Source organism: Wyeomyia smithii, chromosome 2 (assembly GCF_029784165.1).
Source record: "Wyeomyia smithii strain HCP4-BCI-WySm-NY-G18 chromosome 2, ASM2978416v1, whole genome shotgun sequence".
Taxonomy (NCBI): domain Eukaryota; kingdom Metazoa; phylum Arthropoda; class Insecta; order Diptera; family Culicidae; genus Wyeomyia; species Wyeomyia smithii.
In genome coordinates, this window is record NC_073695.1 from 32,484,111 (window position 1) to 32,508,908 (window position 24,798).

General features: G+C 38.6%; 1 protein-coding gene and 1 pseudogene across 2 annotated transcripts in view; one reads left to right on the top strand and one right to left on the bottom strand.

The window, feature by feature from the left end:
• The first annotated feature begins 473 nt into the window (after nt 1-473).
• LOC129725410 (neogenin) overlaps nt 474-24,798 on the top strand; it is a 229,638-nt gene continuing 205,313 nt past the window's right edge. For both annotated transcript variants that reach the window (XM_055681226.1, XM_055681228.1), the window contains exon 1: nt 474-1,151. In XM_055681226.1, coding sequence (XP_055537201.1) covers nt 989-1,151 — 163 coding nt within the window. In that variant the 5' untranslated portion in view covers nt 474-988. The remainder of the gene's footprint in view (nt 1,152-24,798) is intronic.
• LOC129725416 (mitotic spindle assembly checkpoint protein MAD2A-like) lies at nt 19,904-20,876 on the bottom strand (annotated as a pseudogene).

Below are 24,798 nucleotides of genomic sequence, written 5' to 3' on the forward strand. Positions count from 1 at the left end.
TCGCGCCATGTTTCAAGGGTGAACATCTCAACGTATGTTTAAAGGAGATAGCACAACACCGCCACTTTTCATACACCTTTTTCTGACAGCTGACGGTGGGCACAAATGAGTTTGAGCCCAGGACATGAGTTCATTGTCATTCACTGTTACTCGGTATAGGGATGCCAAAGGCTCGCTTGGAACTCTAAACCGGGCTTTAAGTGAAAAATACCCATTTGAAAGCTAAAGCTCACACACAAACCTTTTTTCGACCAGTTTCTGTATGTTGTACAAACGTTAAACTATTCTCGGCCAGCCCTGACACTGACACGTTAGACGTCAAATGAGAGCTTCTTTACACAGGATTATTCTTCCCTGTATTTATGCTGCTGTTTTACTGCTTGGCGTCTTCTATACATGGGATGCTCAACAGAAAAGAAAAAAAAACAGGATTGTGTATGCGGCGTTGCGATCTCCGTCGGTTGTAGTGGTGCAGTTTCGCTTGCTTCCATTCATTCGCAATATGGCCGGCTCGTGAGTAGGTTGTTTTCTTCGTCGTCGGCTGTCGCGTAACGCGTAGAGTTTCTTGGATGACCTGAACTGAACAGCGGGGTGAGGGCAATTCAGTTTAGAGGACGGGTGAAAAGTTCGATATCGACTCGAGCAGGGCTTTGGCTAGTGAGTGAAGTGAGCAGAAAACATGGGGAGATAGTGTTAAATTTTCATCAACGGGAAAAACCAACTGAATAGTGGTGTAGAATTAACCGGATTGTGAATGAAAATTCGATTGTAAGCATACGGGGAATAAACGGGAGTGATAACTGGACTGAGAGAGGCACGATGAAAAGATGAAGTTTTGCGATAAGTTATTGAGAAGATAATTGTGATTTTTGCTGAAAAGATTGCATTATTTGTGGTTTGGTTGTTGGAAGAAACACAGTAAAGTGAAAGTGTGAAAACAAATGTACGGAAGGATTTTTCCTCCTATGAAGTATTCGGATAGTTTGAAATGAATCAAATGAAAATGAAGAGTGTATCAATTGAGAGATCCTGTTCGCAGAATCGATGCAGAGCAGTGGGCCGTGCAGGTGCTGGCTGCGGCAGGCGACGGAATCTAATCATATGTGGAATTGTCTTTTCGCTAATGTTTACAGTCTGTTACAGCAGTCAAGGTAAGCAGCAAATACGAACAGCAGGGGCACTGGGCACAACAAAAGAACGCCAGATGCATTAGAAATCCACCGTCAGTGGAGCGAAAGAGAACGGGAGCCTGATTGCAAACGAGTTTGTCAGTGTGTAACGTTTTTAGTGCCGTGCCGAGTGAAATGTGTGAATGGGAGTCCATTTGGCACGAATGCTAGCCGTACGGCATACACACAAGCCGAGTACACCCGAGTTAGTCTCGAGGAGCTAAGCTTATCGTGGTTTAGTACATAATTCAATCGAAGTTTTGCCGGGGAGCTGCCCATGCATAGTATACACACGCCAGTGGTATTATTATCACTGAAAGATTACGAAAATCGATAACCTTTTAAGGCTGCCGTTTTACGTTACAAATTTTTCGAAAGTAATTAGATTGTGCTTGACAGATCTTGATGAGACCAGACATTTAAAATTTATTGTCTTAAGCAGAAAGCTTCCGGTAATTGCTGAAGCAGGGATTTAATTAGGTATTTTTGGTTTAGACAAAAATATTTTGTCTTGATTTGTAGTTCTGCTAGCAAGGGCTTGTAAATCATATGGCACTAATTATTCTGAATGGAATAATTTATTATTTGATTCGAATTATTCAATCAAAGACATTTTTCAAAAATCATTTTAATAACGGTGAAACCCCTACAGCACAGCGATCCATATGTGTAGCAATTTCAAATATTGGCAAAATGGCATTTGAAGTGGACAATTCAGTAAGCGAAAGGTTACCGCAATTGAGATTTTTTTCATTTGCTCCAGACGATGGTAGAGCGCTCGAGCGGCATAACTGACCAGTGGCCAGATTCCACAAATGGGCATAGAGCACACGGACAAGATTGCGTAAAAGGAAATATGCTGCACCAAACGGGGAAAGAGAAATAAGATTGGCAATGTACTTCGTGCGAAAATTGTGCGGATAACCGCAGACTAATTTTGTCGCACTGTTGGCTCTGGTCTTCGGTGCTCATTTTTTGGGCAGAAGATAGTGGGCAGCAGAGATAAACCAGTTCTACCTCAGTTGCAGTGATATACGCGATGTACACAAAAAAGGATCGGAATATAAATAAACATTCGTATGATCGTGGACGAGGTACACAAGTACGTGCAAGTCATCTTCGGCTCCCGCAGAGAATGCCCGCGAGGGAAAGATGGCAAAATCGTAGCTTGGTCCGCGTGGGCTCTACCATCAATTTAGTAGCTCCGAGGGGCAAGTTTCGCAATTAATGCCGTAAAGGTTTTATTAGCAACGTTCATTGAATTTGTGCTTTAGATGGTAATGCTATGAAAATGTAACTTGTTGTACAAAAAAAAAAAAAAAGAAAAAAGAACTTCTGGTTGGTAGGTGAACTTAGTTGGTAGGTGAAGACTATATCGATAACGGAAACTATCTCCTGCATAAAATTATCTTGGTCGATTATATGCCCAATAAAATGTTGGGTCCATAAGTAACTACCCATTGTTAGATCTCAATTCATAATGATCCCATCAAAATTACTTTTAGCAATATACTGGTAGGAAATTGTACACTTTACCTGGCTGAGGTGAATCGCCTGAGTTGAAAATTCGAACGTCCAATGTTCATAACAAATTTTATTTCGTTGGAAATGCTCTGCTTAATAACTGGCTATGATTTGTACTTCTATCACTGAGTGAGTACCATTCATCCAATTTTTATTGGTCGAAAAAGTGAAACTCTTACCACTTTGAGGTTTTATTCATGACAATGGCACCGTTTAAAATTAGTGCATATTGTTAACGAAAACAGCAAAAAGTGCTGCGCATAAATGGGCTTTTCAGTCGCAGGAATGAAAGCACCATAAAAACTCGTGAGAAATTGATGTGAAACAAAAAACATCACAGCTAAATGCGATTCATTCTTAAAACGCGCATTGCCAATCGAAAAAAAAAATTCGAGATGAACAAGTTTTTAAACCAACTTATATTAAAACTTGCTTCAGATAGTATTGGAACAAAGACAATTGCGTGTATTTTACATATTTATAATTCAGTTCAAGTTTTTTTCTTACACAAATGTAGCGTTTTCTGCATACTTTCAGGAAAAAATACGGATAAAATTATTCGTCACGGTTTCGAAGAAACTCTCGAACTTTCCGTGTAATAGGGCACCAGATTTTCGTCTGATGATTGATGACTTTGACTTTGACTTTTCCTTTCCTTGAGCCTCCTCTTCCTGATTGCCCAATGTTTCTTAATAGGGCGGAACTGGGGGCAATTGGGTGGATGAAGACTTTCGGAACAAACTGGACACCTTTATTGCATACCATTCTTGAACGACTTTGTTGTAATGACGGTTCGCCAAATCAATCCAAAACATCACGGGACGGTCGTGGGATTAAATGAACGGCGAATTTTGTTTCTGAAGACATTTGTTACGAAAACTTTCGTTTTTCTGCCACAGTTGCAAATATCCTGCCAAATCATAAATTTTCGTGCAAATTTATCGGCAAAACCAAATTTGGCTTGAACATCCCCCCAAGCCGCTGCTAAGTGAAATTTTTGACCTGGAATTTGCCCGAAGTCAACCTTGACATAGGTTTCATCGTTCATCAGAAGAAGCTAGCACCTGGTCGTATAGTTTCCTACCACGGATTTGGCCATACTATTCTGTTTTATGGTCCGGTTTGGCTGTTAGCTAGCTCGATACGATTTGATTCCTTCCTGGAGTCGAACTCTCCTCACGATACTGTGGGCAGCACCGAATTTTCTGGCCAAATCGCGGTCCAACAGAATGGGATGGTCTGCAAATTCTTACTACGCATTTTTCGGCCGATAGTTAGTCCGATGATTGGCTTGAGGCTCCCGAAACGTTGCCAATGTTTCTTTATACCGTTTGATAACGCACCATACGGTATTTCTGGACAATTTTAGTTGTTTAGTTTGTTAGATGTAGACCACAATGGATATTCCACAAAACTTTGTACAACTGATTCCCTTCTTCCCAGTGAATTTCTTATTCAACTACTTCCACTTTCTTCATTCAACGTTTCTGAGAATACGGTGGATCTGATTGAGGAAAAATAAATTTCAACTTAGTTATTTCTTTTTCAAAGTGTTGTACTTTTTGATTTAATCCAGTAACTTGTTAATTCACCTCTAAAAGTTAAAACAAACTATGTTTGGAAGGATTACCAAACACTTCTGTCTGATGATTACCAAATGAATCTGTTTTGAAAAAGATTCCATTTCAGCAAAACTACAATCATAAAAAAATTAAACATATAGGTTTTTCAGCGAAATAAACTGAACACTGTTTGTTTGTTTGTTTGTTTATTTGAGACATTATACACCGGGTATTTCGGTGCATTCGTGTCTTTTTTAAAGTGTTTACAATTTTTTTTTATTCTCGCTTATTTACCGTCGGTCTAGTTCCGCCACTGTTGTTGTGCCAATCACCGACGCCCGGGGAGGCGACTCCACCCAGGACCCTAACTCACGACCCGTTGATTAACGGACCGGCGCCAACGGCTTTACTTCCTCATGCGATGGAAGGCGTGATCCCAGAGATTTTTCGCCTCAGAAAATCTTCCGGTGTCGGCTAGCATTGAATCTAGACCAGTTGGGTTGGTTGTGAGTGGATCACGCCACCTCACAACCATCGACACCTATGTCGGCGGTGAGATTCGAACCCAGGCGTCGAGCGTGATTGGCGGAGACGTTACCAACCACGCTAGGCCCCCGCTGTTTACAATTTTCGTTTACAGTAGTATGTAAAAATCTGTTTCTTTTAAATAATTCAATAATTGTGTCTCGTTTTCGTCGATGTTTTGAAGAATTGGTTGGAGGTTCGTTGCGGTTATTCCATATTTTTTTCTCGTATTCTCATATTTTCTACAGTGCAACAAAATATGACGAACGTCGAGTACTGTTCCACAAGTTTCACAAGTGGGTGGAGGTTCTTTTTTCATCAGGAAGGTGTGAGTTAGTCGTGTATGCCCAATTCGACGTTTGCTAAGAACTCGTTGATCTGCAGCGTTGTCTCGGTCGGTCCATCGGTGTGTATCGGATTTAACTTCGCGCAATTTCACGTCACGTTCGTTGAACCACTGTCTTGGCCAATGTTCTTGCAGTTCTCTTTCGACGGTTCTCAGTGCATCTGATGCTGGAATCAGTATATTTTTTGGTAAATGTGTTCTCACCGAGGGAATGCCTTTTCCTATCCCTCGCTGTACATTTGACAGAGTATAACATCGAAGATACAAAAACGTCAAACCTGATACGAAAACGTCAAACCGGATCCAAAAACGTCAATGTCGGTCGGAATGCTTTCATTTTTTTGCTGTTTCGGTTGGGGCTTAGCCCTTGCGCTTCTTCGGTAGACGCGGTAGACACAGTGGAACTGGTTATTACCCAAAAAAAAAAAAAAAAAACCAAAAACATTAGATTTGACGTTTGTATGTTGTACTCGATGTTATAACTCATAGCACCAGGGATACCGGATGAGCAGATTTGTCTGCAAAACGCAGATTTTTAGAATCTGTGTGCAGATTTTTATTGATTTGCAGATATTTACAGACATTCAATACTTTCTGCAGATGTTTGACGAAGTCTCCCTATATTCGCACAAACTTTTTCGAAATATGTGCAGATTTTTGTCTGCCCGAGCAAAATTTTTTCGAAGCACGGCTAGATTTCAAGCAGGTTTTTCCGGTTTTTCAAGCAGTTGCAGACATTTTTCAAAATCATCTGGCATCTTTGTATAGCACATTCCCTCAAAACAACAATATCGCACGCTAGCCTGAGGGGCTGATGCGGTCTCGATCAACTCGATTATTTGTTGAGAGAATTCGTTATCGATATTATTTTTGGCACATTTTGCATGTGTAGGATAAGTACAACGATACACCGTGCCCCAGTGCTAAGTCGAGAAAATTTCCAGCTCGAAAAGATCCTCGACCTGATCGGGAATCGAACCCGACATCACAAACGTGTGGGAGAGCTAGTCGACCGACATCGCTAACCACAGAGCCACGAGGACCACAGCACATTCCCTCGGTTCTCGAATCATTTGCAAGTCGATATGCCGCCGCTTCGTTACCCGATACTCCCGCGTGGCTCGGGATCCAACAAAACTGAATGTTTTTAATACGAGCTGTTGCTTCGATTGCTTGGATCCATGGGTGTTTTGTTTGTCCAGATTCAAGTGCGGATAGGCAGCTTGCAGAGTCTGCCATGATCACTAAATTATTTGTGTTGCGTATTTTGGTTGCTGTTTTAATCGCGTAAGCTTCGGCTGAGAACACTGTTGCGGCAGTCCAACTGACTTAGTATAACCACTGCCAAAAATACCGGCGCCTTCGGTTTCATCCAGTTTTGAACCATCGGTATACATTATTACCGATTCGCGCTGTACATGGACCTTGCGTCCGTCGAACATCAAACCGAAATTGTTCTTTGAGCATGCGAATCGAATTATAAATTTCAACAATTAACACTAACGAGACTATTCGACATGACTGACGTCCCGGTTAAAATAAATTCATATATATTCGGACGAGCACAGGTCAGATTCGAAAGCTTTCCTTTAAGGATCCTCAGAATTAGAAACACCCGGACGAGCACATTAGTTTCGCATAGACTCTCTAAGGCTTTCCACAGTGGATTCATGGGTGTCCTTGACAAGAAATCCTGAAAAAGGAAGCCTCAAGATTGTCCTAGTCTATGGGACTAGGACTTTTGAATGAGAATCGTGTTATTTATGACAAATTTTTCGGATACGAAACCTATCACCTCAACATCACTTCAAAATTCTTGTAACTTTTGCAATTTTCATCCGATTCCGATATGTTTAGCATCAAAAGATTCAGTAACTTATATAATTTCAAGTCAGTGAGGCTTTGAAAGAATTCTCTTTTTCCCGGAAATCCGGTTATCCGGGGATATGTTCCGAAACTGAAAAGTTTAAATGTTTAGTTTAAAAAAATTACTTCCACATGCCATTTATATAGTTTTCGATATTTTGGTAATATGCCTTTGAAATTGTCCTTCCGGGACAGATTCCGCTGGGGCTTCTAGTGGCAGGGCAGGTATTGAGGATTTTTTTCAGGATTCTTTATCAAGGACGCCCACGATTCCAATGTGAGCAATCCTAGGGAATCTATGCGAAACTTATGTGTTCGTCCGGGTAGTGCGTTTCATTCGAGGAGGATATAGGGTCAAGAACATATTCTAAGCAGCTTAAGAAACCACCTGTGTATTGAGACGAAACACTCGAAATGTGTTGGGTGAAATTCAAACATAAGTATATCAATTTGTTCTCTATTTTTAACTCTGCCAGTGCTTGTTTTCAGATTGTAAAACTCAGTTAGCAAACTATAACAATACTCAATTAAAGTTCCCAATCGAGAGACACTATTCCAATCTATTCCGAATCTATTTGAGGCAGTTTGCATCCGTCTTGTAGCGGATTTTCTTCAGCCCCCTAATAGCGCCTTAATGGTTGCAATTTTGGTTGATTTATTTCGTTTTTTGTTTATTTATTGATTTTTCTGTCCTGAACGGTATTTTATGTATTCGTGAGACAGCTAGTTAGACAGACTTTAAGAGTCATTAAAATGGTCGATATTGTTAAAAACTCAGGAGTTTGAGGCAATTCCTTCGACTGATTAAAATAGGCGCCACTGCTTAAACCGCTCCTTAACCTAATGTTGCATTTTTTGATATTAGGATCTAGTAGACTTTTGGCACACCGATTAAAGAAAATGTTGATTTCATATATTGTCTCCTGATGTGTATATTAATAAATGATAAAGGACCCAAATGGCAACCCTGTGGAACTTCACAAGTGATTTTAAATGTTGTCGAAGTTTTACCTCAACTGAACTAACTTCGTTCCATTAGTCAAGTACGATTCGGTTCATGTTAACAATATTAGGGTAGGGAACGGCTTAAGCAGTAGCGCCTATTTTAATCAGTCGAAGAAAACAGGCCTCAAACTCCTGCATTTCGATCAATATCGACAATTTCAATGATGGAAACGAAAATTTTGATTGTCTAGCTGTCTTACGAATATAAGAAATACCGTTAATCACAAAGAAATCTGTGAACAATTGCAATTGAAACAAATCGACCTATATTGCTGCCATTTAGGAGCAACTTCGGGTGCTGAAAAAAAAAACGCCTGCAAAACAGATGGAAACTGCTTAAAATAGGTTCGGGGTGATTGGAATAGTGTCCCTCGATTGGTAACTTTGATTGATGATTGTTAAAGTTTGCTAACTTAGTTTTACAATCTGAAAACAAGTTCTGACAGAAAAAACGATAGAGAACAGATTGATATACTACTGTTTGAGTTTCACCCAACACATTTCGAGTATTTCGTCTGAATACACAGGCGGTTCCTAAAGCTGCTTGGAATATGTTCCCTACCCTACTTGCTGATGTCTGATCGCTTACCAGACTGAAATATAAAGGGTGTCCACGATGAAGTTGCCACATACAAAATTGATTCGCAAAATTCGAGTTTTCATCCGATTGCCATCGAATTTTCAGGGATTGAAAAATAACTATTAAACTTCATTTTACCATTTCTAGGGAAACTTTTCAAAAGGTCCTATCTGCTTTGATCAATTTTTAGATCGATTACTTTCATTCAATCACCACTTATTAAACACCTTTTTTGACTCTTTATTTGCACAAGTTCAAAGCGGTGGGATCACTCTAGCCTTCTAAACGAAAACCACGCTTGGGAGAGTTACTAAAGCTGAATCATTACCAAAATGGAAAGACGCTCCGGAAAAACGATGAAAGCAGATAGAACCTTTTGAAATGTTTATCTAGATTTTACTCGTATTTTATTTACAGTCCATACGCAAATGCCAGCACCAACCTGTGAATCAGCCGTTTTTTGCATGTAAACCCATACTTTCTTCAGTTCCTCGACTGTCTTCACTACCTTTGGTTGTTTAAGAAGGTGCTGCTTCATAATCGCCCAGTACTTTTCGATGGGGCGGAGCTCCGGCGTGTTGGAAGGGTTGAACATTTTCGGCACATCTGGAGTAGTGGCATGAGGCCAAATCGGGCCAGAAGATTGTTGGGACGTTGTGGGCCTTCAGGAGAGGAAGCAGCCGCTTCTGGAGGCACTTTTTCATGTCCGTTCATCGTGTCCTGGGTCACGAAAGGTGCACTCCGCTTCCCGCACGTGCAGATGGCTTGCCAAACCAGGAATTTCTTCGCAAATTTGGACATCTTCTGAGTGTGGACATGCTCCGGAACGCTGAACTGATCCTTGGCCGTGAAAAACAGGTTGCCGGGGATCTGTTTGAAGTCGGCCTTCACATTTGTTTCGTCGTCCATGTTGCAGCATTCAACTTTCGTCAGCATGTTGAGGTAAAACTTCCTGGCACGGGTTTTGGCGGACTTGTTCTGCTTCTCGTCGCGATTAGATGCCTTTTGTATCTTGAACGTTCGAAGCCCAGCCTTACTTTTGGCCTTCTGGACAAAACTTCGGCTAAGGTGCAGCTTATTAGCCACATCCCGAACGGAGGCGTTCGGGTTTCGGTTGAAGGCCCCAACTACGCGGTTGTGATCAATCGTTCCTCGAACCGCTTAATCACTCGCGGCACCGTGAAATTCGCGATTCCCAATGTTTTAGCGATGGAACGATGCGAGAGATCCTTGGTCTCGTGATGAATGCGCAAGATTTTATCACGCACGAGCTGTTCTTTCGACTCCATTTCCCCGAGTTTTGATCACAGGACTTTGAAACTTGCAGGTTGTAAATAATGCACTATGAACTAAATCCACCTAAATTTTCATTAAATTCTACCCAACGGTTAAAAAGTTAGAGCGATTTCATGGTGTGGCAATTTCATCGTTGACACCCTTTAGAAATCAGGAGTGATTCTTTCCAGGCTAGTGAAAAAACGCATGATTTTAGAGCCAGATTGATGAACCAAAAAAAGAAACTTAACAAACGAAGTTGCAAATATTTTAAGTAATGGTGGCGGTATCTGATCGGAAACAATAAAAAAACAAGGTCACATACCATCCAAAATTTATTTCCGCAACCAGGATGATGCCCATAGATTGGAAAATGACCCAGATGCCATTTTGAATCTCAAGATGGCGACTTCCGGTTTCTAGAAAATAACCTAAGATCGTCAAGTATCCTTCAATATCTGTATTTCTGTAATCGAGATGATGTCCAGAGATTGGATAAAGACCCCAGACACCAATTTGGATTCCAAGAGGCGACTTCCGGTTTTTGGAAAACAACAAAATGTGGCCAAACCCCAAGTAATATGAGTACTTTCGGAATCAGGATGATGCTTTGAGACCATTAAATGACCCCTGACACCATTTTGGATTCCAAGATGTCGACTTCCGGTTTATAGGAAACAACCCAAAATGGTGTCTGCGCATCATCCCGATCCCTGAAATACACATGTTGGTATTCGACCATTTTAGGTTGTGTTCCGGAAACCGGAAGTCACCATCTTGGAATTCAAGATGGCGTCTGGGATCGTTCTGGTCTCTTGGCATCATTCCGATTCCGACCCATATTGGGTGGTATTCAACCATTTATGGGTGTTTTTCAGAAACCGGAAGTCGCTATTTTGGAATCTAAAATGGCATCTGGAGTCGTTTTCGGGTCTCTGTGCAACATCAAATATTGATAAAGTTTCTAAAATTCGGAACATATCCCCCGAAAACCAGATTTCCGGAAATAACAAACTTGTTTCGAGACACCGCTCTAACGCAGCTAGAAAGAATCAGTGCAAAACTAGCAAAAAACAGTTAGCTTTATTAAGGATAGTGTAATAAATACACTGTTCACACAGTGCGTTTTGCCCCGTAAACTATGTACTTTTGCCACGCGTACTGGGTAAAGCTCGCATTTGAGTATTTTTCTAAAAAGCGAAATTGCCATGCTACAAACAAAATTCGAAAAACTCTGGTAATACATTTTGAAGACAAAAGGTTAATGTACCGCTTGGAAACAAAACCGAATTTTATGATAATTGTTTGCAATAGTTCTGTTGCAAAAACAATTAACTGCGTACCTTCGCCCCTAACTACTCTATATGATAAAGTAGGTAAAGTAGGATAAAGTTCAAGGCAAAAGTTCAAATTTATTTTTTCCTGTATTTTTAATTGGGTTCAGACAGTCTCTTGAAGGCCATTTTTCAGATACATCGATTTATAAAAAAGTTTAAAATCTGCGGACTGTTTTAAATGTTAGCGTTGATAATATTTCTAAAAATATGTATGCAATGTTGCTCAGTTTTGTAAGGTTTATCTACCCACAAAGTTTTATGAAACTCTGGAAGAGTAATGTCAAGCGTACAGACGAGTTGGTGTGAAATACGGCTTATATTTTCAACATATAAATATATTGCTTAGTGTTAAAAATGGTTGGAATGGTTTCCATTCATGTGAGCAGGAAGAGTTTCAATTCAAGGGTGAATAGCTTCAAAGAGGCTCGAGGATTGTTTAGAAGCTTATTTTCAATTGCTGAACCAATTTATAACTGTGTAATCCACCCTAAGTTTGGCTAAATCGTTTGAACTAAAAAAAATCAAGCGCTTCTCGCAATAAATGTCTTTCTTTCTCTCTCTCTTCTTGAAGAACATTACAGCGAAAGTATAACTTGGGAAGTTCAAGCAACTGAGCTGGATCAAAGCAGAAAACTTTTCCCGTGTTTCTTGTTTGAATGTTTTCGTGTAGTTAGGTTAAAAGAATCTTATAACACAACAGCGAATGTCAACCTGGTGTGGATCCACAGAAATTGGCAGACGTTATGCAAGAAGGAAAGCAGTGCAAAAGGATAATTTTTTTATGGTTGGTACCAATTTTTAATTGAATAATAAAGAGAAATTTTAACACGAAATATTGTCAGGAGGTTCGCGAATAAACAAAAGGATGATAACCGTTGTTGATACAGTACATTTCTAAATTTGTGAGATACACTGAAATTGCATCCGTTAAAAGTTGCATCTTGAAAAACGATATTTCATAAAACGTTTTTAATAGCTCTCGCTTGTCTGCGGCGTGATCTCTTCAAACATCAAATGTCATTCAGGTTGTGCCCTCCATCGAGCAAACTGAACCGGACCTCAACACTTCGACAGTGTCAATATAAAGATGTCCACTTATTGCAGCACCAGCTACCGTCGTCATTCGGTCCGGTCCGGTTTTACAGCCGAATGGATACCGATTCCTATGCAAATTTATGCTTCTCCAAACGATTGGCGCCTATTTTGGTATGGCACTGATGCCAGGCCAGTAGTCTACCGACCGACGGTTAGTGTGGGTAGCACCGCACCGCGCGGTAATGTCAGAAAAGTATCGATCCATTGAAAAGGAAAATAAACACGATTTCTTCGCCGGTCCGCGGAGAAGCAATCATTTGGTATGTAGGAAGTCACAGCGCAAAGAAAATTGCGCATATTTATGTTTAGAATTCGGAAACTCGCTGATTTATGTTTGTATTTAGTTTTTGTTAAATCACCATATTATGTTAATGCAAAAAAATGTTTCGGATAATTGATTTTTTTCCGGAGCCTTGTGCACAGTGTTTGTTTTCTAGTTTTCAATTTGCCAGGATCAACTCGGTACTGTTTACAGGGAAAATTGGCACGTTACGTCCATCTATCCTGTGCCGCATTTCAGCCAAAACAGTGGCAACAATATTACTGATAGTGCCATCATTAATAGCGGTAGCTGCGTCTTTCGGTTGATATCGCTTCCCTGCAAAAGCGACGAGCTTCTTGAGACGACTTGAAAATTTGAAACCATATCAAGTGTCTCTTGAGCAAACAGTCATCCGGAGGACGGTCGGTGGAAGACCGACCTTCTCCATATTGATGTCGAGTGCCGGCAAGACTTTGCTGACGGTGGCAATCACTTTGCGGCCAATAATAAACACACTCCACCTCCTTGGCGGTTGAAAACGCACTCGGAAGTTTCGTAACTGATGCGGACCCGGCCTGGGGCGTAGACAGCGGACTAGTTGCGGGATGTTTACGATTCAATTCTAACAGTGCAAACGTTGCTTTTCTGATCGGGTTCGGTACCATCGTATGGAACGGCGACAAGGAGAGTGGGTAAATGTTTGCCAAAAAAAATTCCTGTTATCACCATCCATCGGTAGCTGATAATCATGTGCTGATAGGGGATTGTTTGCATGGTTCGCTTTCTTCCTGCCGTCGATATATCGGCTGGAGCGAATTTTGTCGATAGAAATATTAGGTGTGGGTGACTTTAGCACGTACGATAAAATGTAATCGGCATGTTCGCTGTGCCACATCATGTTTTTGGTTTGTTTCAGATTGTTAAACGACAGAGTAGAAGTGGCGTGTTTCGGATTCCACGATTATCCTGTAGAACATAAATTTTGTCTGTTTGATTTACGAGGCTGGTAGAGTAATTCTTTTTGAAGTTTTTCCATATACTTTCAGGTGAATCGGTGATAATCGATCCGGATCGATTTGCAAAGTAGATCTTCTGTCAAATTAATTTATTTCTATAGTTTTTGAATATTGTTTATTTCTCGCTCATCTCAACGTTTTCTAGAAAACATTAGCATTCGTTCTTTCCCAGTTTTCTTTCACTCTAGAAGGCAAAATGAAACACACCCTTTTTGCTGAATTGGACATTTAGACCAGCGTCTCCCTTCACTGTTCCATTCAATCAGACCCATGAACACGAACAGCCGTCGTTGTAGACATTTATTGCAGTCAAACGCTCAACAACAAAATAGCGTTATAATGATCAATAAACAAATAATAAACCGATATATAAAGCACAAGCGGGGAATGGAGCACGCTTTGAGTTTTTTTTTTTTACTTTTCATTTGGAACTAAAGTAGATAGAAGCAATACAATTCCTCCCTAATTATCTCGTGAATTTGCATATTTACCAGGGATTACAGCACTCATTCTACAACCATCCCCACCACCGACCTCCAACCGTGAGCTCCGTCTCGATTGGTTTTTAATGACGGATATTAACATCACAGACAAAACCAGCAGTTTTTTGGAGCACTCTGGGCGGACGCGGCAGGGCTGTGTTTGTTGAATCGAACAAATTGGCGATGGCACAATAATGGCATTGCGGAAAAAAAACTTCCGCCGCGGTTAGCTGAATGCACCGTAATGCAGATTTACAATCGAAGACGACGGCGAACATGGGTTGAACCCATTCCTGGGTGTGTTTAATAGTGGACCCTGACTAGCGGAGGTCTGTAGGTAGGAACAGACAGACAGACATTAAGCGACAGCGTAAAATAGAGTACTACAATATGATTTATTAATACAGCGATCATTTATGCGAAACCGGGTGGCAATCTGTTTGGCGAGCAACATGCGGCAAAGACGAAATCTGGATTACCTTATAATTTGTGATGCTGTAGTATTTCATGTTTAACATTATGAATTAAACGAAAATATCTCACACCCGCGTACCTAGCAAGACTGCCCGATTCAATTAGCCCAAGCTGAGGCGGAAAATCGGAACAAATTTATTTAAAACTTGACCAATCTTCTGCTTGCTGTAATAGAGCATCATCCTGCCTGCAGCCTGGAGTGGAGGAGACAATTCCTCTGCTTGTCGACTGTTCGTCACACCTCTGGAGGGCAGTGAATGGTCGGCCATAGGGCGCGCAGAAATAATTGAATTTGTTCATCGGCAAATATTTCATCCTATGATTGCAATTTCACACCTTCCCGCGTGCAATCCGTACCCGGATGGCCAGCCACTTACTCAGCAGAGTTCGTTATAAATCGATCACTGCAAACAATCACGTCAAACATGTGCGGTGCAGACACAAACACACGTATATATGTATGCCGCATAACCACGTAGCTGTTTGTTAATATTTATGTGTAATTAATTGAATTGATTAAATTAAAACCTAATTCCGGGTGACCAGCACGTGGAAACTGCTCAAATACCCATTATATTAGTGATAGACAACGGATTGGGTAGAGTCCGACAAGTTACCTCCGAGGTCTGGTCAGAACGAGTTATTCAAAGTTTGTGTTATTTGGGAATGGTAGCAGGTGATGGTATTGCATCAAACGATCGGAACTATTTGGTTCAATTTGTGCAGCAAACCTGGATATAATGAAAGTCACAGAGAGAAAACTGCCTTTACGCGTTATTACAGGCAGCGCTTTCTTCTATAAAACTTTGCGAATTAGATTTTCAGAACTTCCAGTGGCGCAATATTGGGTGTGAAATAGTGAAATAGTAAGTGGTGAGCAGGCTTGTAAATGGTCACGGTAGGACTAATTTTGCACTTGCCACCAAGACGCTTTTCTCCCTAAAAGTATTTTGACATTTTTTTCTATAAATGAGAATTACCTACGCACGTTGTGTGCGGAGATTTTGGAAATTACTTATATCATTGATCTTGTAATAATTTTTTTCAGCAGAAATAAAATTAAGTAGACAGAAACAGAACAATATAACATCGAACAGAAATAAAACAAAATAACGTCGATGCGCGTATGTTATTCTGCCATATGTTCTGTGTGCGAGAGCCGATGGTAGTTCTACATTTACGAGCGAAAGCCTACTATGACGCACACTGTCGAAGCAAATGAAGGTATTGACCGTTTACAAGCCTGGTAGTGAGCGTTCCCCGCCAATATGATTCGAAAATATATCAAAAATTGATTGAACTGTGTCTACTTGAAAAATAGCCCTCGTATTTAGCTAAGAGTAGTTTTTATGGAAGGAAAATTTCTTAGATTAAGGGGTAATTTCAAAGTAAATTTAGAGAAGCAAGTGTTTTGGAGTTCTACAGAAAAACTGCCCAAAAACAAGTTGTAAGGGCCTTATAATGCTTTGTAAAAATGTACGAGAAAAAGTTTTGTTCTACAGAAACAAAATAAACACCAACCATTGGAAGTTGCGTTACCGATCTGGATCGAAATCCGTATACCTAAGCTCATGATAATCTTCGACGGTCAAAATAAAATTAAGAAATAAATAATAAATAATCACATATTGCTTTAAACTGACATGTTTACTTGTAGGTCTACTTATATTTTATCACTATTTTCAAGCAAAATGATTAAAATCACTCTGAAACTCCAAAAAATCATGTTTAAATAGAACATGTTTTGAATCGAAATCCGTACACAGTTTTTTGTCTGAATCAAAACCCGTACACTTTTGAATCGAAATCCGCATACACGCGATATAGACTGGATCAAAGTCCATACAGAAATGAATCAAAACCCGTATAGATATAGAAGTACATAAATGAACATCTTTTATTCATAATTTATCTTTAAATTTACGAATAAATATATTTTGAGGAGCAATTGGTTCCTAAAGTTTTACACGGTTTTCTAATTTTTTATAGGGTAACTGCTCCTATATTCATCTCAGTACCTATATTCATTCCATCACGCCTTTTTGATCAATTTATCGTCCAATTTAACCATATTTTCAACGTTAAACTTTCAGCCACTTGAGAAAATCGAGAAGCAAATAGATTTACTTTCAAAAATTTGTAGAAATTTGACAGTAAATTGGACAAATGAGAGAAATAAGATGAATATAGGTGCACCATGCTGTTGAGATGAATAATGGAGCGATTACCCTATCAGTTGAAATAGTGCAATTTTCGTAGCGTTTCGTTGCGGCACCCCTTATTGTAGTAACCGGAACGCCGGAACTTCTCGAAGCTTCCCGGTACGACTTTCCCTTGCAGTATATTTATACTTGTTTTCTTCCATTATATACTGAAAACAAGAAGAAAGTTCAACAATATATGCATGATACACACACTGTACGGATTTCGATTCGAGCAATTAACAAGGATCAAAATCCGTACGGCACAGTTTTTGTTGAATAAATACAGTTTACACTATTTACCAGACAATATACAGCTCGAAAATGACGAAGACTTACCATTTCCATCAATTTCAAAAAGATTCACAGAGTAAAACACTTATATCCCACTAGAAAAATGTTTTTACCTGAAGAACGTTTCCTTAGTAAATTTTCTAACGATACAACGAAATGACAACTGAAACCGATTCACGATTGATTTTTTTATTCATAATATTTCTATTTCATGGCCTACTGGCGCATAGTTTAATTTAACAGAAGGCCAACAGCTCAACGGACATGTAGGGGAAAGTAGGTAAAGACGGACACCCTAAGATTTAATCTAAATAATTACTTAGTTAATGCTATTTAGATCGCAGTAGTCATACAAATTGAAACTTAAGGTCATTTGTTTTCATAATCATTTTTGGTTTTAGTGAACTTCCTCCAAGTTTCATGTGTTTTGGGTCTTCAAAAATAAGACTACAAATTGCTGTTTTTTGTCATGGTTGGGAAAGACGGACACTTAGGGTGGGTAAGATGGACACTACGAAGGTAAAGGTGGACACGCACAGAAAAAGATGTAGTACGTTAAGTATTCCTTTGATTTATGTGTTAAGTGATGGCCATACATTACTCTACGTTATTAGAGTCCATCTATACATCACGTGAACAGTTTGAGAGGATGGGTTTCGATGAAGGCGAAAATTCTCCGCCTATATGGCCTGTTCTAACTGCTAAATGATTAATATCTGCTGGTTTCTCTCGCGGGTGTACTTTGTGAACATCTGTAGTACACAACAGATGCTATATGTGAAAATTTTTGGAAAATCCGTGTGTCCATCTTTCCCTACCTTAGTGTGTCCGTCTTGCCCGACCTGGTTGTAAATTTTTCAAACGATCGTAGCTCTTCATCGGAACATCGAAATTCTGCTGGATTTTCACTAGAAAACCGAGGAAAGACTAATTAATCACTTTACTATCGCGAAGAAATGAAAACACGTAAGTTTCACGAGTTTTTCACTATTTTCCGTGGAATAAAAATTACATCAAATTGCGCGTTCACGAAAATATTCTTTGTTTTACTTACAAATTTGGCAGTTTGCTTGCTGAAAACCGATAATGCAACTCAAAAGCATTAACACACTATAAAGAAGGTATTCGCATCACTCAACTATCATGATACATTCTAGTTTGTGAATTATTAAAAGTGTCCATCATACCCGCAGTGTCCGTCTTTACCTACTTTCCCCTACATGTAACTATCATATGAATTTTCATTTTTATAATGCTTAAAACTGAAGAAAAACATCAAGGTGTACGGTTTTCGATACTGTACGGGTTTCGATCCAGCACGATAAAAATTGTGTTATAGATGTCACCTGTGCTATGCTCATGATAACGATGAAAAGTCCTATGTGTCTGTTAAATAATTCAAATCTATGCGCTTTAAATCATTCTTATTCAATTCTTTCTTGAGAAATTGATGATGCGATTGTTAGAGCGGGTAATAAATCTGCTATCCTGTACCCTGATAGAGTAGTGAGGGGCAAAAATACGCACGGGATAAAAGTACGCATTGGTCTTTTTGGATAATACGAGCAATATAAATTGGAATGAATTTGCAGCATTATAATGTCAGTTAATCACACATGTGGACCCATAAGATTCCGTTTCAATGGTGTAAAGTTATGAGGAGAGTTGTGTTTTGAGCTATTTTGATCTAATTTTCTTTTTTTTCGGGAACTACGATTCACTTATTCGGCAACTACAGAAACTCGGAAACAACAGGACCTAAAAAACTCTTGTATAATTGTGGTTTGTAGAGTGTTTGTCATAAAAATCAAATTAGTTGGAAAACTCATTGTAGGGCAAAAGTACGCATAAAGCGCGGGGCAAAAGCACGCACTAAGTTTCTGTAACATTACAGAAAAAATGTGTTCAATAACGAGGTTTTTGTAAAGAGATTATTCGAGAATAACTAGGGATGCAAAGGAAAATGAAAATTTTTCCAAACGCCATTTTTAATTTCAAGATGGCGACTTCCGGTTTCTAGAAAACAACCTAAAATGGTCGAATAAAATATACATATTGGGATATTTTAAAAATCGAATCTGAGACTATAAAATGACTCTAGATGCCATTTTGAATTTCAAGAAGGCGTCTTCCGGTTTGTAATAGACAATCTAGGATGGTCGAATCACCCCCCCCCCCAAATGTCTTCAAAATACATAAAACATCGAAATCTGGTGTTATCTCGAGAAAAAAATATTTTGGCCGAATTTTCGAGGGTCGAAAAATCACAACTTTGAGCGCTTTGAGGCACCCCTAAATTAGGTCCGATTGAGCTATAATTCTGCACAGTTAATTTTTCTGCGCGAATGAACAAAATGAACATGGTTGGTTTTTGAACGCGCATTGCATCATTTATCTAAGATTCGAACCCACGACCACCCGCTTTAGACTCTAGTAGACTCTGTAACCATGCGACTATGGAGCTTCTCCCATCCTCATTCGTTATTTTGTAGGAGTTCATGAAGGTCTTTGTTTCTACCTACGAATCAGTCAGACGATGGATGGCTACAACTTCAGTTTTAAATATTTCGAAAAAGATTGTACCGTAAACGCGGCAAACGTTGATAGTGCGGGTAACATTGATAGCGCAAGATGACCAGCACATAACAAATGAATAAACAAATGAATAAATTTGTCTCGTTATTTTTACAGTAGCTATTTCACTACTCTTTCGTGGTTTATGTATTACTGTTTGTAATTGATTTGACGTAACAATTAGTGCTGGCGTACGAACAGACGATGTCAACCGGTGCGCTGGAATTCTTGAGAAGATGCAACATGTTGAAATCGTAAAGGAGAAGAGCTAATTTATAATTATCCTGGTGAAACAATGGCATCCACAGTATGCGAGTTATATTAATACAATCTTCTTATTCAATTTTTTAAAAAAAAACACGTGTTAAAATTGTTTAAATAAAAACTGGACAAACACACACATAAAATTCGTAAATCACACACGCCGTAGTTTAAGAAATGGAATCTGAAGCTCGTTCTCTCAGTCCGTCAGCCTGTATTGCACGATCGTATCGACCTTTTGCAGCCCGGTGGAAAACGATTTCAGCTGAACGCTTTGGGCATTTGGAAATTGCACCACGGGGACATAGTACCAATTTTCCGGAACATCACAGTTTTTCGCCATTGTTATTGACAAATCGATCTTGCAATTGCACTCAAGAACGGGCAGATAGCTGATGGTGGCCGCAATCTGACGCAACACGATCCGAATTTCTGCTTGGATTTTTTTCAACTCCTTCGAGGCGGTTTCATTCGATGATTCACTGTGCACCTTAAACTCCCACTTCTCAAGCACTTCCATCGTGTACACGTTTTTAATGGTCATCGTTATTTTTTCTATCTCATTGCGAGCCAGCTGTTATTGTGTATCCCCGAGAAAGCGCTCTAGGTTAGCGATAAACCTATCATCCGTACACATTAGAATGGTTAGCCCGTATTGCTGCACGCTGGTGAACTGTTTTAGGGGGTAAATGTCCCGCTGGAAGATGATCGAGTTTATGGCGTACTCTGCAAATCGAAAAAGTCCGCCGTTACTTTCGGTTCATTAATCAAGTGAACAAATAAATCCGTTTTTTACTCAGATAATCCGCAATGATAGCAGTCGAACCTTTGAGTGTGATTGCGTTTTGGGTAAGGGTTGCCATTGTTGATGCACTCCGGAGTTTTATTTGAACAAACTTACAAAAATACTTTACATAAATCGATCGATATTTTTAATTCTAGTTTACACTGTTTTCAATGCACCAAGTTTTTTCGCACACAATAGACGTTTTTTTTTTCACTGCGTTCCCACGTCTAGCCGCGTTCGGTTCAGGTCGAAGAAAAAAAAAACATTGTACTGTTCCGTGCACTCTGAACAGTCAAAGTGTTGGCAGTGCTACCAAAACCATAAGGAGTTAAGGCTTTAAACCTGCAAACTTTTGAACCATGGAAGTTGCCGAGAAAATTAAATAACAGAAGCGCGCTAGATTTATCCTATAAAATAGTATGCCACAACATATAAATGCTTTTGCCTGTGAAATTATTCAGCAGTAGTTCTCTGATTAATAAACCTACTTTCGTACTGGAGATTGAAAAAAAAGTAATTATGTGCAGGAAACTTTGATTGCCGTAAAAGTTCACGTATCTGCTAAAAAAGAAACGGCCCTCATCGATCGTTTCTGGCTTAATCCCCCATTCTGTGTTGATTGATTTTTCATTAGGGTGATCGATTCTCGAGGGTCAAAATATCCAAACTTTGAGCGCTTGTCCTTAAATCACGTCCGTTTGAGCTGAAATTTAGCACAGGTAATTTTTTTGGGCAATAAACAAAATGTACGTGGTCCATAATGACGTTCGAATATTGCTTTCGAAAACTACAAAATTGATTCTGTCAAAAATTATTTTCTTGAAACTTTAAACTTTCGAACTGTAATTAGTTAAGGATAAGTCAGTCTGTACAGCTGAAAATGTAGTAAATAAATATTTTTTTAAATAACACTAATAACATTTTTAAATAACACAAATAAATAACACAGTTTACGAAATCGAAATAAATGAAAAAAAAAATCGTAGAAAAGATGCAGTGAATTCATATACTGACTATACTAACGTGAATCTTCACTTTAGTTGAGAGTTTTTGCTATTCAAAACAAGAAAATAATCCAAGAGTCCAAGAAAGCAAGTAAACATGCTTGATTAAAGTTGTCTTACAGGTAAACGCATTCTTCTCATTATCATTGCCAAAGTGCTGTAAGAGATCCGCAACAATTTCCGAAAGTAGCACTTTTAATCCAATTACGATAATAGTACTGGTAATTCGACGCTTCGAAAGCAAATATTACTCACGAATGACTTTCAAGAGGGTGATTTATCAGCAGTTTTTCTCTCTATATCAGCTAGCCTTCAGTCGCGGTAAATTCCCCCAGTTTCATTATAGTGGTCAATGCATGTTAATTTGGAATCTGGGATAATTTGTTGTTTATAGTTTCAACAACGTAATTTGCTGATAGAACTACAATTTGGGGTGCACGTTTTCGCCTTTTTAAAGCTTTTAGCTGTCTTCAGGAAATCAATCGTATTCATATTAGCTTGAATATTTTACAAGTGGAGACGCTTTGTCTCATCTGAGATACCTGATGCAGTATAATGTTTAAAAAATGTTATTCTGATAAGCGGAGACGTGATTTATCTCTCTTCTATAATATGGACTTGATATCGGTTCAACGATACTCGCTTAATTTACTCTCACAATCTCTCAAAAGTATTTGGAGCGTTCAACAGTACTGTTTTGTTTCATGGACATTTCATCAACATCAATCTCTCCTGAAGTTTGGATTCTTTAGAAATTTAATTAAATCGTCTGCATGATGTGTAGATTTTTCGGTACCAGTTGCAAACCGGAACAGATATTTGACATTTTTTCAAGTCTCTTGTTAAGATTTGATTGTAATCTTGCATAGATTTGATTTTTTTTTTCACAGCTTCTAGCCTGTGTAGAATTGTGTTTTCAGAATAGATGGACTTGCATTTCAAATATATTATAATTCAAAATAATGAATAAACTGTCTTGCTTTTATCTCAAAATTACTCAAGAATTATCGAAACATTTCAATGGTTTTTCGCACATTTTATCAAAAAAAATTGTTAGCGACAATACGATGGCATTCACAGCGAATCGTGACCTTCTTGAAGTGATTTTTTCCTGTATGGACCTCCTCACTGCGACCAGAATCGTTGATCTATTGTTAGATATGCCCGGGTGTTTGCTGTATCCCGCACTTCCTTCATTAGCAATACCGCTATTGAGAAGTGGAATGCTTATTATTATTTTTTATCAGTGCTTGTGTGTAATGTGATACCCTTCCTTTTACACGCTTACTATTCTCCTATACCGAACCTTGTTCCTCCTACCAAATAACTTTCTGGTCTGGTCTTTCTGGTCAGTTTTATTGTTAAGAGGGACTTATTTTTGTTGAGAAGAAGTCACGCAAAGGTATTGTAGATTCCAGCGTGAAGGAAGGGTAAGTGGTGGGGAGCCTGAGAAAAAACCCATGCTTGAAGTCCTTTTTGACATCGAATGGCCTGATTATACTAAGATTCGAACCCGCGACCATCCGCTTGACAAAGCGGACTCGGCTACGCAGCTCCCCTTCTTGAAGTGATATTCCACATCAAGTTTATTTTATAGTAGATTACAGATAAAATAAAATTTACCTTTCAAATTTTCACTTAAAATTTTACGCAAAATAGAGGGCGATAACACAATTGCTTAAGGTGAAACGGGACGTGGTCGCGATCAACTCGAATTTTGCAATCTAATTTTTTCTTGATTCATGAAGGCTACGTACATGAAACTTTGATCAATTGTTTTCACAACTGTTGCATGCCTGAAGTAGCAATTTGAGTGCTGTTTATTTAGTGGAAGCCGAATTTTTTACGATCAAAATACAGAAGTAAAAAGAACTCTAACCTCAAAATTGTATAGGAAAAGGCCACAATCCCGTTCCACCTTAAACCTTACCCGAGATTCGATGATTAGAACGTGAAGACATTATACTTTTATTTATTTATTTAAATGAACTTTTGTGGAGTTTTTTATAGATTGCTATTAAAATTCTTTTTTTGCTATTTAACTTTTTATAGTGATTTTCTATAATTTTCGAATGCTCTGCAAAATTGTTTGTTACAACGAAACAACCAATATCTCCGAAGAAAGTTTATTTTTATCTCCCATATATTTTTGGTTGTTGACGATTTTTACTAGAATAATGCGTTAATTTACACTAATTATTCTTAACTCCAAAAATAATGATTTTGGAGTAATAGTGTCTTCAGTAAAGTTGTTCTATTAATTATTCTCCGTTTTAGGGAAGTTAGAATTTTGTGATTAATCTACCTAAAAGTGAGAAATGAGTTGTATTTTTCTCATTTTTGCATATAAAAAACCACTTTGCTGAGTGAAGTTTTAGCACATTTCGTAAGAAACAACTTTGTCGGAGACACTATACTTGTATCTGGTCATTTAAATGAACTATTGTGAAGTTTTCTCTAGAATGCCCCTTAAAATCATTTTTTTAATATAACTTTTTATAGTGATTTTCTAAAATTTTTCAATGTTCTACAATATTGTTAACTACAATAAAACACACTAGTTCACCGAAGAAAGTTTATTTTTATCTCTAAGGTTTATTTAGTTATTAAAGATTTTTATTAGAATAATGCACTTATTTATTTACAAATGTCTGTACAGGAGACAGTGAGAGACAAATGCCTATGTCTGGACTAAATGACGTTTTACTTTTACTTAAATATAGAAAAGGTTTAGTCTGCAGATATTTGCAGATTCTAAAGATATCTGTTAGTAAATTAGTGCGTTGTTTCATTAAAAATAATCAATAACCGATGAAATATGAGAGATAAAAATAAACTTTCTTGGATGAAATTGTGTGTTTTGTGATAGTAAACAACAATGTAGAACATTGCAAAATTGTAGAAAATCACCACTAAATGTGATATTAAAAAAAAATGATTTTAAGTGGCCATCTGTAGAAACCTCCACAAAAGTCCATTTAAAAAGGCAGATAGAAGTATAGTGCCTCTGAGAAAGTTGTTTCTTATAAAATGTGCAACAACTTTGCCGAACAAAGTGAATTTCTATATGCAAAAATGAAAGAAGTAAAATTCGCTTCTCACTGTCAAGTGGATTAATCATAAAATTGCAACTTCTATAAAATGGAGAATGATTAATGG